Raw genomic sequence first — 15,973 nt, forward strand, 5'->3', positions numbered from 1 at the left:
GTTGAGCTTCTCACATACACAATGCGGGGAAAACTGCGGTGTGCAGCTCTGAACCATTATTTCCACGCTGATAAATCCATGATTTATGAAAGAGACTACTGCCAGCCCTCACTCCCTCCTTCCCGGCTACAGCTTGTTAGACACAAATTGCGACAACAAGTCTTAAATACTTGAGTTTTATTTCAGGCCAAAGCCCCTCAACTCTGAGCTAAATGCCATGGCCGTCCTGCTGCATCAGCCACGAGGAAGAGCAGTCCACAGACAGGGCGGGCAGGCAGGCCCAGAGAAGGGAGGAAGGAGCCAGAACCTCAGTGCAGAGCAATGCAGAATGCCTGCGGCTCTCTGCTCCTCCCAGGGCTGGGCTCAGTGGAGAGGAATTATGGCAGCAGGAGGGCAGAACGCCTCATTGTCTGATGGAAGGCGTGTTGTTCCTCATCACCATCCCCAGAGCCCTCTCTCCAGGCAGAAACAAAGCCCTAGCGCCCCATTGGCCTGAACAGACGCTTCTCTGCCACCCAGCAGAGGGACCAGGATGGCTGAAGCCCTGAGGGCTGGGAGCTGTTACTGAGGAAAAAGAAAGGAGCCAGACTAACCCTGCAAAACAGTCACAGCTCCACTGGAGAAGCAGAAGTGACAGCTTCATCCCCAAGGACGCCCTCCAGCGGAGGCCACTTCTCAGGGACCCAAGCTTCTCTTTTTGGGTTGGCCTGGAGCTGCTCTGTGGCTCTTAGGCCCAACACAGGACAGAAAATCAGAGCATCCACCCATGCAGAGTGAGGAAGTGGGAGAGTATTTATCCACCCCTACAGGCCAGCCTCCCAGGAACAGAAGGCTCCAAGGGCTGCAGCCAGAAACCAAGATATTGATGCGAGTAAATAGGCCCCGACTTCCCTAGGGACAGAATTCAAAATAGCATCCTGGTCCCCACAAACAATCACCTGAGGCAAGGTACCCAGGGCCCACAAACACTCACCTAAAGAGACTCAGTTCCCAGGAGGATAACAGAGAGGAATTCTGTTAAGAACTAACAATGTCCAGAGTACCTGATTACCTTGACACCCTCAAGCAAAGTTTGGTCCTGTGCAGGAAGCTGCAAGGACTGTCACCACCGACCTCTGTGCCACCACCCAGGCAGCAGCTACTGTAAGCACTGAAGCAGCCCTTCCTGCCCAGCCCCTGTCTTATGCCTTCTTCCACCTGGGCAAGTTGGCTTGCCTGCCCCTTCCTGCAGCCACCTCCGAGCAGAACCAAAAGCTCAGACCAAAGCTCACTTTTCTAAAACTTTCTCTAGCTGATCAGAGTCCAAAGGCACAGCATGGTCCCCCATTGCAGCCCTCCTCACAGAATGAGGAGTCAAGGCTTCCTCTTCAGGTCTTGTAAAATCACAGCTCACTGAGGAAGGGGACAGGAGAGGAGGAACCTCCGAGGAAGGTGCATCGGAGTCGATAACGGGAGCCCAGACTTTGAACTGGTCCCTCTCTTCTTCTGGAGGTGGTGAGGGAGAGCCCTTTCTGCCTGATCTTGGAAAGCAGCAACTGAAAATAGGAAAGGGGAAAAAGGACAAGAACAGAAAAATAAAAATTAATGATCAACACCAGTGAATAAATGGTGGTCAGACTACCAGTACAATATAAATGCAATATTACTTAGCCATAAGTAAAGAAGGAAGGGACTAGAGAGAAAGCTCAATGGGCTGAACATATGCTTTGTATCCAGGAGACCCAAGTTCAGCTCCTGGTACCGCATGATTCCTGACCACTGCTGAGAGTAATCTCTGAGCATGAGAGTAATCCGCAGGGCCCGGAGAGATAGCACAGGGGCGTTTGCCTTGCAAGCAGCCAATCCAGGACCAAAGGTGGTTGGTTCGAATCCCGGTGTCCCATATGGTCCCCCCGTGCCTGCCAGGAGCTATTTCTGAGCAGACAGCCAGAAGTAACGCCTGAGCACCGCCAGGTGTGGCCCAAAAACAAAAACAAAAAAAAAAAAAAAAAAAAAGAGAGTAATCCGCAAGCACTGTCAGGTATGGCCCCAAAATTCCTCCCACCAAAAAATGGGGGGGAACAAAGTAGTAGATAACTCACTTAAATAAGTCTCAAAGACCACATTTTATAGCACCCCAAATGTGTAACAATCCAGGCAAGGTAAGGTACTTAGGTACAAAAACAGATCAAAGTTCCTAGAACCTAGAAAAGTGGGAAATGGAGCCACTGTTGATAGATATTAGCTCTCTTTTTGGATAATGAAAATGTTCTAAAATTTACAGTGATACATTTCATAACTTTGTAAATAGACCAGTGAATTGCTTGTTTGGGGGGGGGAAACCATACCCAGCGGCGCTCAGGGGTTACTCCTGGCTCTGCACTCAGAAATCACTCCCAGCAGGCTGGGGGTTGGGGGGACATACACACATGGGATGCCAGGAATTGGACTCAGGACTGTCCGAGGTCAGCCTCGTGCAAGGTAAACACCCTATCGCTATGCTATCTCTCTAGCCCCAGACCAGTGAATTGTAAAGAGAAAATTTTATGTTACGTTAATTATAACTCAATAAAGTCATTTTAAAAATGGAGAATCAAAAACAAAACAAACAGCTAAAAAAAGCCTCTCTTTTTGTTTCTAGATTCCCACTGATTTCTCGCCACCAGGGGTGTGTAAGCACACCCGAACACTGCTCAGGGCAAGAGAAACGGTCCATGGGGCCGGGCGGTGGCGCTAGAGGTAAGGTGCCTGCCTTGCCTGCGCTAGCCTTGGATGGACCTCGGTTCGATCCCCCAGTTTCCCATATGGTCCCCCAAGCCATGAGCGACTTCTGAGTGCATAGCCAGGAGTAACCCCTGAGCGTCACCGGGTGTGGCCCAAAAACCAAAAAAAAAAAAAGAGAAACGGTCCTCTTTTGAAAGGCTCCCCAATATGGTGACCTTGGTCCTTCCTTCTACCCTGCCATTCCATTCAGTAACCACAGGTCCTAGAGCCTAAGGAAAGAGAATTTCAGGACCTGAAAGATGGCACAGGAGGAAAGGCACTTTCCTTACATGTAGCCAACCCCAGGAAGATTGTTGGTACCATCATGTGGTTCCCTGAGCATTGAGCCAGGAGTAGCCCCAGAGCACCACCAAATCCTTCCTCCCTAAAAGAATGGAGAGAACTACAGTTACCTCTTAGGCTGATCTCCTTTGGCCAGCGGAGAAGAGCCCTGCCTCTCTTCCTGGACCCAGCCACAATTTGACATAGCGTAGTGAAGAATAGCATCAGAAACAGTCATGGGGCCCCGGCCTTGGACACAGGCTTCTATCTCTGGCACCGAGAGCTGGCTTTGCAGGAAGAGGTGCAACTGGCTGTCAGACAGGAGGACCACACTCTGCAGGACACTGGGACAAACGACAGTCATACAATAAGCATATCACCCTGAGGAGCCACTCTCCCCTGCCCTGTCTTCTGAAGCACTTCTGGCTTGAGTAAGCAGAGGCATAGGGGGCTCAAGAAAGGTTCCTACCATACATGTGCCATCAGTCAACGGGAGCCATCCTGCCTGGCATCTGATGTTCCCCACTCACCCCAATACCCAGCAACCAGCTTGAGCCTTCCCCATCCACTAACTTTTCGAGGAAGTGCTGCAGGCCTTGTCGTCGCTTCTCAATGAACTCATCTGAGCTGCCAAAGAAAGCTGATTTTCCCGGAAGTTCAGGTACAGGCCTGTAGAGTTACAAAAGTATCAACTCAGGTAAGTGTGACCAAAGCCAGACAGTCATTACACTTCCTGATCATGGCAACTCCCTGAAATGAGGCACAAATGAATACAAACAGCTTTTAGTAAGACAGGGAGAAGAAGGGAAGAAAAGTGCACCTCACTTAGACTAAAAGTTTCATATACACTACCAGGCCCTGGACTGACCTCATTTCACCTTCTCCCAGAAACCCATAACAAAATGGGGCCCAGAGCAATAGCACAGCGTTTAGAGTATATGCTTTGCATGTGGCTGACCTGGGTTCGATCTCCAGTATCTCATGTGGTCCTCCACACCTGCCAGGAGTGACTTCTGAGTGCAGAACAGGAGTGACCCCTGAGCACCGCTGGGTGTGGCCCCCAAAAATATGTCAGTGGTGTTCCCATTTTAGTAGTAAGGAAATAGAATTAGAGAAGTTCCATAAATGTCCTAGTGTAACAGCCAGTCACCTACTTGCTTACAGTCATCTACTTGCTTACAGTTGTAAGCAACTTACAACTTACAACTGTAAGCAAGTAGATGACTTACAAACCACACTGACATATTCCACTGTCAGCAAACCCACTCCCAACATCAGTTTTTCTTCAGAACGGAAAGCACTCAGGCACTGAGACACAGAGATCACTGAGTCGATGTTAACTAGATACTGGCTCCAGTTCCAGGGGTCACACGTTTGAGTTATAGCAAGTTCACCTCAAACTCTTTCAACAACCCTTGTCACTCTTATGCAGCTACGCAACACAGTGCTTAAAAAACAAAAGCAAGGGCCGGGCGGTGGCGCTAAAGGTAAGGTGCCTGCCTTGCCTGCGCTAGCCTTGGATGGACCACCGTTCGATCCCCCGGTGTCCCATATGGTCCCCCAAGCCAGGAGCAACTTCTGAGCACATAGCCAGGAGTAACCCCTGAGCATTACCGGATGTGGCCCAAAAACCAAAAAAAACAAAACAAAAAAAAACAAAAGCAAACAAAAAAATGGGCCTGCGCTATAGCACAACAGGGTAGACATTTGCTATGTATGCAGCCGGCCTGGGTTCCATCCCCAGTATGCCATATGGTCTGTGGAGCCTGCCAGGAGTGATTTCTGAGCTCAGAGGCAAGGATTGATTCCTGCCTCCAGGTGTAACCCCCAAACAAAAAAACAAACAAACAACAACAACAACAACAAAAAAAGGTGGCCGGTGCAGTGGTGCAAGCGATAAGGTGTGTCTGCCTTGCCCACATTAGCCTAGTAAGAACCGTGGTTTGATCCCCAGTGTCCCATATGGTCCTCCAAGCCAGGAGTGATTTCTGAGCGCATAGCCAGGAGTAACCCCTGAGCATCACCAGGTGTGGTCCAAAAACCAAAACAAACAAAAAAACAAACAACCCCAAAACCACCTTCAAAAGCAACAGAAAAGAATAGAAGCTGCAGGATTGTCAGAGGAAGTTCCCACTGACTTAAGACCCACGACTAGGTCATGGTCATGATTTATGACTCATGACTGGACTCATCACTCCCACAGTAACTGGTTCTGTCACCATGAAGCAGTCTGTGGATCACATGGTGACTTTTGCAATGGAACCAAAACTCATATAGGGTGGAGGTGACAAGTGAACAGCACTACTTTTCCTAAGGCTCCATCTGTTATGTCTCTGGAAAGGGGCTCTGTGCTCTTTCCAGGGAGAAAAAAAAAAAGACCATAATTCTGGTTAATGGCCTCCCAAGAGGTGTTCAGGAGCCAGGGGCCACTCCCACTGATAAACAGAGAACAAAGCTGGGAGCCTTAATACTAGGGCTAGAGGTCGAAGAGCTATGCTAGTGCCTGCACATTTGTATGCTTTGTATGCATCCCTAAACATCAGGCTATCCCCCCAACCTAATCACAATTTTAACCTAGCAAATGGACAGGGATACCACCTGTGAAATTAATTTAGAAGCTAAAAATTGGGAGTAACTAATAGAAAGCACATCTGAGATGTTAGTAGCACATTTGTTTAGACTAGTACAGGGTGAAGACATTATTTATACCTACATGTACCAACCCCAGCTCAATTCCTGGCGCCACTGAGAGCAACCTCTAGCACACAATGAGATTCCCTGATGTCTACTCACTGTGCTCAGTGGCAACTCCAAGCCCAGGGGTTAGGAGGTAACTTCTAGCAATGCTCAGGGGACCTTATGGTGCTGGGCCTCTAACTTGAGCTCCTGCATGCAAAGCATGTGCTCTAGCCACTTAAGCCAGCCCAGTCAGCTCTTCTTTTTTTTTTTTTGTTTTTTTTTGTTTTTTTTTTGTTTTTTTGTTTTTGGGCCACACCCAGCGGTGCTCAGGGGTTACTCCTGGCTGTCTGTTCAGAAATAGCTCCTGGCAGGCACGGGGGACCATATGGGACACTGGGATTCGAACCAACCACCTTTGGTCCTGGATCGGCTGCTTGCAAGGCAAATGCCGCTATGCTATCTCCCCGGGCCCTTCTTTTTTTTTTCTTTCTTTTTTTTTTTGGGGGGGGGGTTTTTTTTTGGGCCACACCCGGCGGTGCTCAGGGGTTACTCCTGGCTGTCTGCTCAGAAATAGCTCCTGGCAGGCACGGGGGACCATATGGGACACTGGGATTCGAACCAACCACCTTTGGTCCTGGATCGGCTGCTTGCAAGGCAAACACCGCTGTGCTATCTCTCCGGGCCCTCTTTTTTTTTTCTTAATGATCTGAAAACATCTTATTTATCTAAGTGTCTGACATATTGCCTGGTTTTCTTCATTGCAAACTCCCGTTCCCCAAAAATCATCTAAAAAGCCCCTCTCTTGGGGCCAGAGTAATAGCACAGCAGTAATACGTTTGCCCTACATGTGGCCAACCCAGAGTGGACCTGGTTCGATCCCTGGCATCCCATATGGTCCCCCAAGCCTGACAGAAGCAATTTCTGAGTGAAGAACCAGAAGTAATACCTAAATGCCACCGGTCACCAAGTGTGACCCCCCCCCCCAAAAAAGGAGCCAGAGCAATAGCATAGCAGTAGGACATTTGCCTTGCACACAGCTAAGCCATACGAAGCTTCGTTCGATTCCTGGCATCCCATATGGTCCCCCTAGCCTGCCAGGAGTAATTTATGAGCATACAGCCAGGAATATCCCCTGAGCACTGCTGGGTGTGTCCTCCCAAAAGAAGCCTCCTCCAAATAAAAATAAAAAGCCCCTTTCAGGCAGAGTGGTAGTACAGCAGGTAAGGCACTTGCATGCCTTGAGCACAGCCTACACTAGTTTGATCCTCAATACCCCATATGGTCCCTTGAGCCCACCAGGAATGATTCCTGAGTACAGAGCCAGAAATAAATCTCTGAGCACCACTGGTATCCTATATAGGTCCCCTGAACCTACCAGGAGTGATCCCCGAGTGCAGAGCCAGAAGTAAACCACCAGGTTTGGCCCAAAAACAAGAACATTTTTTTTTTTTTTTTGGTTTTTGGGTCATACCCGGCAGCGCTCAAGGGTCACTCCTGGCTCTATTCTCAGAAATAGTTCCTGGCAGGCTCGGGGGACCATACGGGCTGCTGGGATTCGAAGCACCGTCCTTCGGCATCTAAGGCAAACGCCTTACCTCTGTGCTATCTCTCCGTCCCCAAGAACAAATTTTTTTCAATAAATAAAATAAAACAAAAGCCCCTCTCAGAGCCAAGAAGGAAGCAAGAGCAAACTCACACGAGTCCAGAATTTCTCTGCAGCTGCTTTCTCAACCACACGAACTCCCGGTAGCGGCGACGCACACAAGAAGTCTTGGCCGTGAAGGCTTTGCTATTGGTCTGCAGGAAGGAGTACAGGAAAAGGCTTAAGGGCAAAAAAGGTCAAGTTCATATAAACTTCTTGCATCACACTCACTGAGGACCTAAACTTCCAGGCCCCAGTCTTAATCAGAAGCTCCAAGTAGAGAAAGAAAGAAGTTGACACTCTGAAAGCAACTCTCAGGCATACCCCAAGAGTTCTTTCCTCTCTCTTTTCTTTTCCTTTCTGTCCTGAGCCTGTTAACTTATCTACAAACAAGTCCTGCCTCAGCTCAGGAGAGTTGACCCCGATAAAGATGCTTTGTATACTTACGTGAAGGAATATCTTATAGTCCACATAAGAATTCCAGGAGCCCTCATTCTGCACACGGGGGTCCTGGACTCGTACAGTAATCACCTCCTGAAATTAGGAAAAACCTCTTGAGCTTCAGCTTCAGCTCAGTCACAAAGAGAGGCAGCTCTGACAATAAGGGTTGTCAGATTTTCCACACTAAAACTAATTCATTTGTTTATTCATTCAGTGAACTCAAATAACAACAGAAAAAAATATTGGAGTGAGGGAATCACACTCAAAGGTACTGGAGACTATGTTCCATCCTGTGCCCCAGGGTTACTCCTCCCTAGACCCCAGATTTCTTACAGCAAAGCATGTGTTCAGGCTGTTAAACTGTCTCTCCAGCCCCAATAAATATGTATTAACCCCTTCTAGGTATCAGGCACTGGGAGTAAGACATGAAAAGAGACCAGAATCTTTGCCCTCAGGAAGCTCACATTCTAGTACATTCCCACAAAGAGAAGTTAGCCAAAATGGAACTTAATTCCTAGTGAGGCCTTTGAGTTCATTTAAACACCAATATACTTATTACTGGCCAGAGCAATAGCACAATGGGTAAGGTGTTTCTCTTGCATGAGGATGGCTGGGTTCAATCCCTGGTATCCCATATGGTTCCCTGAGCCCACCAGGAGTGATTTCTGAGCAGAGAGCCATTAACCCCCAAATACTGCTGGTGTGGCACAAACACACACACACACACACACACACACACACACACACACACAAAACAGACACCAAGATATTACTGTCCAAAGACTGCCACTGAGCATTGATTTCCATCCCTCCCTTCTCTCTCTCTCTCTCTCTCTCTCTCTCTCTCTCTCTCTCTCTCTCTCTCTCTCTCTCTCTCTCTCTCTCTCTTTCTTTCTTCTCTGTGGTTAGGTACAGGGCTTACTCCTGGCTCTGTGCTTAGGGTCACTCCTGGAGGTGATGGAGATCAAACCAGGGTCAGCTGCATGCAAGGCAAGTACCTTACTCCAGTGATTTGCATCTACAGGCTGTGATTTGCAAACACTTGCTCACACTCTTACCTCCTGTTCTTGGTTCTCCAACATCCTATACTGAAGGCCCATTAGAAGAACACATCTAATGAGGAACAGAGGACACAGCAACAGTTATGATTAGCAAGTTTTCCCTCTGAAAACTCTACCAGCAAACCCCTGAAAACGTTGAATCAATACCCCCAAGCCCTGGGAAAACCAAGCAACTTCCTTTGTTCTTGTGTAAAACTGAAGAAGCAGACACTCCACATTCGATCAGGGTCAAGCAAAAAATCTAGGGGTTTTCCTCCTTTCTTAGACCCATTCAAGCCCGGACCCTTAATTCAAAGTCAACATTACCCGAAGTCTTTTGGTTTCAGTGCAGTGTCTGTCTCAAGTAGCCAGAACAGGTCAATTAGAAACACATTATCTGGGGTGGGAAAGATAAGACAGAAGGTAAGGCACTTGCCTTGCACCCAGCCTACCTAGGATCGATCCCTGGCATCCCATATGGTCCCCCAGAGTCCCCCCTGGAGTGATTCCTGTGCACAGAGCCAGGAGTAAGTCCTGAGCATCGCCTGATGTGGCCCCCAAAACAAACAAAAACATTCCTACTGTCCTGTGGGTCCAGAGCACAGCTTTGCAAGCAAATCTAACATCGCCCCCTCCTGGCTAACAAGATACAGCTAAGCCCCCCACAAACCCCAATGCTCTTATGTCTGTCTTTGGCTAAGCATTCACCCCCACCTCCATCCTAACCCCCACCCCCCGAGATTTCTAGAGCTGCAGCACTTCACAGCACCAGAGTGGATTGCCCAGGTCCAGCCTTTCCCTTATCAAACCCACTCTTCAGAGCCTGAGCCAATGGTGCTAATCATTTCCTCTCTCAACATCCCATCCGGTCTGTACCCCTGCCCAAGTACCCCATAGCTTCACAGGTCGACTCAGGATATTTTCTGCTCCTTTGTAAAGATTCATTAAAGCCTAAGCCCTGATTTCCCCCAATGTGGCAGTTTACATGTGCAAGCGACATCGCCCATTTCAACAAGGGGCCCATGAAGCCCGCAGCACAGGGTTACTCAAGTCCAAAGGGGCCCATGATGTCACCTTCTGTTAAAATACAGCACTAATCTTGTTACTCCTAGAACCACTCCAGCAACATCCACCCTGGCGGCCACCTCCACCCCCTTCTCCTCTCTTAAGAGCGGAACAATAAGGTTTAATTTCCCTTTCCAATTTACCTTGAAATGAAAACTGACTTCAGCCAATATGTACTGCCAACAAATGATCCGGGATGGCTCCTGGGAAAACAAGACTATCTCTAAGCTCTCCCACTCCCCCCGCCCCACCATGCCTATTCACACACCCACTAATTTTTTACAGTCTCACAATTAATTTTAAACACATTCTCTTATTAGTTCTGCCTCACCATTAGGAAAGGCTGTAATGCATTCCCCTCTATTTTATGTTTTGCAAACAAAGGCTAACGGTTCAAGAGAGAAGGGAAACTCATTTACACCACGAAATTAGCAGAGCCAACAGCTTCTGTAATTCTTTCCAGTATACCAGAAGGTCGCTCCACACAGAGACAGAGCACAGAGAGACAAAAGCTGCATGCAAGATGACAAAAATGGGGCTGCAGGGTAGAGCAAACCCAAGGTTTTATGGTTACAGTACAATCTGAAGCGGTCTTCTTGCTGACAATCTGATTTTTCATCTGATACTGTTACCACTGATCACAAAAGGGTCTTGAGCTAAAAGGAAAGGCAGGAAATTCCAGTTCCACAATAACCCAGGCATAACATCCAGAATATAGGCAGTCTAAACAGCTGTGACTGAAAAAGAACAGGCTGACTCACTGTGAACAATTAGCTGCAGATTTTTAAAAAACTAATACAAAGCCCAGAGAAATGTACAGGAGATAAGATGTTTGACTTGAGATGCAGCTAACCCTGGCATCTCAAAGGATTCCCTGATGCCCTTCAGGAATGATTCTTGAACAAAAGCTTTAGTACAGCCAGATAAGACTTAAAAACACCCTTCCCCCCCCCCAAGTCTTTTCTCATTCTTCTATTTCGGGCAATTGTTAAAAAAAATAAAAATAAAAAACTGCCCATGGGCCAGAGAGATAGCCTGGAGGTAAGGCATTTACCTTGCAAGCAGAAGGATGGTGGTTCCAATCAGACAGACAGTGGTTCAAATCCAGGCATCCCATATGGTCCCCCCAGCCTGCCAGGAGCGATATTAGAGCTTAGAGCCAAGAGTAACCCCTGAGCACTATCAGGTGTGATCCCGCTCCCAAAAAAACTGCCCACATAGAAGTTGGAAAGTTAAATATTCTCCTTTCTATATATTTTATTTAAAGAATATTTTTTTGTTTGTTTTTTTGGTTTTTGGGCCACACCCGGCGATGCTCAGGGGTTACTCCTGGCTGTGTGCTCAGAAATAGCTCCTGGCAGGCACGGGGGCCATATGGGACACCGGGACTCGAACCAACCACCTTTGGTCCTGGATCGGCTGCTTGCAAGGCAAACACCGCTGTGCTATCTCTCCGGGCCCTTAAAGAATATTTTAATTCAACGTATTAATAGTTGAGTTTTAGGGAGAGTTATTCTAAAGTATTTTTTACAAAACCAGGACAAGAGAGATGATGATAAAATAATAGTAAGTTATTACATATTATAAAATTATATAAAACATAATAAGACCAAAGCAATAGCACAGCATCTAGGATGCTTGCCTTGCAAGTGGCCGATTTGGGTTCAATCCTGGGCATCCCATTATGGCTCAATCCCTGAGCACAGCCAAGAGTGATTCCTGAGTGCAGAACCAGGAATAACACCTTGGCTCTGCTGGATGTGGCTCAGAAACAAACAAAAAACCATTATACAATATATTATTATATCACTATATAATACGTGTATCATTAGTTATACACTCAGAGGGACTCATTTACCTCCTGTACCTTGAAAGGATTGAAACTTAAAATTTAGTAATTATAATAGCTATCATTATATTGGGCTCAAGAAGAGTTTTTGGTTATAAAACCCTGGACCACATCCAAGCACAATTTTTTTCTGCTTTAGAGCTAATACCACTTAGAAACAAATACTAATACATTAAATTTTAAAAAGTCTCCAGACCCCTAGGATGCTGATCTTAAATCTAAATTAAAAGATACTAACTGGGAGAGGATGGAGCAATATCATAGCAGGTAGGATGCTTGCATGTGACCAACTTGGGTACAATTCCTGTCATCCCATATGGTCCTTCAAAACTGCCAAGAGTGATTCTTGAGCGCAGAGCCAGGAGTAACCCCTGAGCACTGCTGAGTATGGCTCAAAACCCAAAAAAAAAAAAATTAAATAAATAAATAAATAAATAAATAGGGCCCGGAGAGATAGCACAGCGGCGTTTGCCTTGCAAGCAGCCGATCCAGGACCAAAGGTGGTTGGTTCAAATCCCGGTGTCCCATATGGTCCCCCGTGCCTGCCAGGAGCTATTTCTGAGCAGACAGCCAGGAGTAACCCCTGAGCACAGCTGGGTGTGGCCCAAAAACCAAAAAAAAAAAAATAAAATAAAATAAATAAATAAATAAATAAATAAAGACACTGAGAGGGTGGGGGAGAGAAAGTGAGAGAGAGAGAGAGAAAGAGAGAGAGAGAGAGAGAGAGAGAGAGAGAGAGAGAGAGAGAGAGAGAGAGAACAGCAGGCAGAACAGTTGCCTTACACCTAGGTTTATTTCCTGGTATCATACATAGTCCACTGAACCCCACCATGAATGATCCCTGAGCTCAGAGCCAGGAGTAAGCTCTAAACACTGCCAAATGTTCCCTCCCCAGATTCCACCCCCAAAAGACACTGTGTCTTTTTTTACAATGGATAGGGCACTTGCCTTGCATGCATTCCATGTGATCCCCTGAGTACCACCAGGAATAATTACAGAATAATACAGAGCCAGGAGTAATCCCTGAGCATTGATGGGTGTGACCCAACAACACCCCACCACCACCACACACACACACACACACACACACACACACACACACACACACACACAAAAAAAAGTTTTCTGTGAAAACTTTCCTTAGGAAGAGAGCATCAAGAGGATGGTTGACAATGGTGGCAGGAAATGCACACTGGTTGTTGTTCACTGTATGACTGTAACTCAATCATGAACAACTTTTATCTGTAGGGAAAAAACTATAGCATGATCAACCTTGTAAACATGATATTTAAATTTTTAAAAATTAAAAAAAAGGAAACCTTTCCTTTATCGCTCCTGGAGTGGTAGCACAGCAGGAGACCATTTGCCCCCAGGATAGAACTGGGTTTGATCCCCAGAGTCCCATATGGTCCACCAAGCCAGGAGCTCAGAGTCAGGAGTAATCCCTGAGCATCAACGGGTATGCCCCTTCCCAAACAAACAAACAAACAAAAAAAAACTTCTAGAAGGAGTCAGAGAGATAATACAGCAGGTAGGACACTTGCCTTGCACATAGGCAATCTAGGTTCGAGTCCCAACACCCCATATGGTTCTGTGTCTTGAGCACAGAGCCAGAAGTAAACACTGAGCAGAGTTGGGTGTGGCCCCAAAACCAAAAAAATAATAAAAAATATGGAAGTAAGGAGCTTGGCAAATGGCTCAAAGAGCTAACACACAGGCTTTGTATTGTGAAATTCCCCTGGATTCAATACCCAGCTTTGCTTTTCCTCCTCACTCCTCCCCATCCAGGCCCTAGCACCACCAGGGGAAATCCTAGCACCACCCAGTAACCCCTAAGCACTGCTGGATGTGTTCCATTACTAAAATAAACTCTTGGAGGAAGTAAAATCCAGAAAAGTGATTCAACCCTATAACAGTTGCCTTAACATGTGTGCGCCCCTGGGTTGGAGCTGCAGAAATACAAAACAAAATCCCTCTGGAACTAATATATAAACGTTGACTCTTAGAATTCAATCCCAGGGTCTCATATGGGGTTTTATGTTTGGTTTGATTTTTAGTTTTGGGGCCACTTTTGGTGATGCCCAGGGAATTACTCCTGGCGGTGCTTGAGGGAACCATATGGATTGCTAGGGATCAAACCTACGTTGACTCCATGCAACGCAAACACCCACCCTACCCGCTGTACTATCACTCTGTTCCACCTCTGGGTCTTATATCCCCACAACACTAACCTGTCAGGAGTGATCCCTGAGCACAAAGTCAGGAATAAGCCCTGAGCACCACTGGGTGTGGCCCAATACACAAGCAAAACATAAAAATAAAAATGAAGGAAATAGTAAGCATACCTTGCCTGTGTAAGATCCTGGGCTCAATCCCTAGCACTGCAATCCAACAAATAGTAGATAAAGAAATCTGAAGCTACTATGCCTCATCACTGTCTCTTTTTTTGGTTTGGGGTCACAGTCAGCACTCTGCGCTCGGGGTTCACTCCTGAGCTCTAGACAGGTCTCAGGGAATCCTATGTGGTGTGGGGGGATCGAACCTGGGTGGACTGGGTGCAAGCAAGCTCTTTCCCTGCAATACTATCTCTCCAGCGCCTCCCATTCCTTCTGGCCCATTCCTAAGCCCCAGATCGTAAATCAGAAGGCTTCATCCTCGGTTCCCTCGAGTGGAAGGGAAAATCCCTTGTCAAACCAACCTGTCTACTTAACCAGACAGCACGCTCCCTCTTTTGGTCCAAGCTTGTTTAACTGGCTCCTCCTTCCACTTGTAGAGTAAGTCACAAAAAAACGATCACAGTCTAGCATCAGCCTCCCAGGTCCCCACGATCTCCAACTTGGGTAAACATCCCCCCAAAATCTGCGGCCACTCCCTTTCTATTGTCAACAAGGTAGCAGCAAAAACACCACAAGGACCTTCGCTTCCTTTAACTAGGACGCCTCGGGGACGAAGGAGAAAAATGCTTTATATTGAAAAATAAACATAAAAGCCAAATTTCCGAACGATCAAGAACCTGTCAAGAGCTCGGAACCCCCCCAAGAGCTCAAGCCTAGGATGTTTTGATGTGTTCCCCCATCCGGAGCGCCAGTACTGACTGACACCCAAGTCCAAGGCCCAGATGTGAGGTTAGCACCCACTCCCTGGAGCCCCCTCACCTGAGAGTCGAGCACCCCACTCACTGACAAACGCGACACCGCCAGCGCCCCCAAAATTGAGATTTCTATGGGGCTTCTACTTCCGGGTGAGTAGCCGGTTTCCCGGTGACGTTGGAAAATGCCTCCCTGAAAGGCCAATCCTAGGGACCCGAGAAGCCCCACCCCTGCAAATCGTCGCTCTTAGAGGCTGATCCTGCTCCGCCAGTCCCAGGCTCTCCAGGCTGGGAATCAGGATTCCCTTTAAAACTCACTGCGAACCAGGGAGGTCGCTGGAGCTGGGGCAGAAGCTGGTGAATGGGCTCCGGCGTCCAATCCAGGGCCAGGTCCCGCCCACCGTTGTCGGGCTAGCCAATCAGAGGCTAAGGAAATCTACAAGCGCGTGGAGGTGGAGCTATGTGGGCGGGACGATGGGGTGAAATCGTCGCTGTTATTTGCATTTTCCCCTGGGGGCGGACACCAAGTGTCAAAGAACAGACGACTCGGAAATTCCCCCACCGAGTCCCTCCCTGTTTGAACGCGGGTCCTTGCAGTTTTCCTGCAAAGCTATCTCAGATTCTTAAAACCACCGTGTTTAGAGAGGAAAGCAGAACCCAGAACTTGAGCAGCTCTCTTCATTAGGAAATCATCTCAAAGGAAATCGCGTAGCCCAACAAGAAAGACAAATCTATGACTTAGGGAGATCAACTTGTTTTTTTAAATTTCTTTTCATTTTTTTAAAATATGGAATCCCCGTGAGAGACACAGTTAGCAAGTTTTCATCATTCTCGAGTTTCGATCTTACCATGTTTCAACACCCATCATTTTTACCAGCATACATTTTTTCCACCACCACCACTACCAATGTTCCATTTTCCTCCCTACCCACCTCCAGCCTGCCTCTATGCCAAACATTTCTCTCTCTCTCTCCTTCTCTTTTATTTTCCTTATAAGCAGGGTGGTTGGCAATACTGTTACTGAAAGTGTAATATGGATATCACTTTTACCTCCTTCAGTTCTTGTCCAGAGTGATCATTTCTATCATTGTCATAGTCGTCCCTTCTCTCTCTTAGTTGCCTTTGTGGCAAGCTTCCTCCTGACC

At 47.2% G+C, this 15,973-nt stretch overlaps 1 protein-coding gene across 1 annotated transcript; it reads right to left on the bottom strand.

The window, feature by feature from the left end:
- Positions 1-714: 714 nt before the first annotated feature.
- Positions 715-15,090, bottom strand: SNX11 (sorting nexin 11). Its single transcript, XM_049780978.1, has 9 exons — positions 14,896-15,090; positions 10,035-10,094; positions 9,154-9,223; positions 8,845-8,899; positions 7,793-7,879; positions 7,400-7,500; positions 3,598-3,693; positions 3,156-3,368; positions 715-1,535 (listed from the first exon to the last, which is right to left on the bottom strand). The coding sequence occupies exons 4-9, from the start codon at positions 8,884-8,886 to the stop codon at positions 1,268-1,270; spliced, it is 807 nt and encodes a 268-aa protein (XP_049636935.1). The 5' UTR covers positions 8,887-8,899; positions 9,154-9,223; positions 10,035-10,094; positions 14,896-15,090; the 3' UTR covers positions 715-1,267.
- Between the last annotated feature and the right edge of the window lie 883 nt (positions 15,091-15,973).

This window comes from Suncus etruscus, chromosome 1, assembly GCF_024139225.1.
Source record: "Suncus etruscus isolate mSunEtr1 chromosome 1, mSunEtr1.pri.cur, whole genome shotgun sequence".
NCBI classification, from domain to species: domain Eukaryota; kingdom Metazoa; phylum Chordata; class Mammalia; order Eulipotyphla; family Soricidae; genus Suncus; species Suncus etruscus.

What these genes read in the sequence shown, in the direction of transcription:
- SNX11 (XM_049780978.1), bottom strand. Translation starts at nt 8,886, where the DNA reads ATGGGCCTTCAGTATAGGATGTTGGAGAACCAAGAACAGGAG. An exon ending in TGGAGAACCAAGAACAGGAG is followed by an intron (nt 7,880 to 8,844) that starts GTAAGAGTGTGA and finishes TCCTAATTTCAG; the next exon opens with GAGGTGATTACTGTACGAGT. An exon ending in ACTATAAGATATTCCTTCAC is followed by an intron (nt 7,501 to 7,792) that starts GTAAGTATACAA and finishes TCCTTCCTGCAG; the next exon opens with ACCAATAGCAAAGCCTTCAC.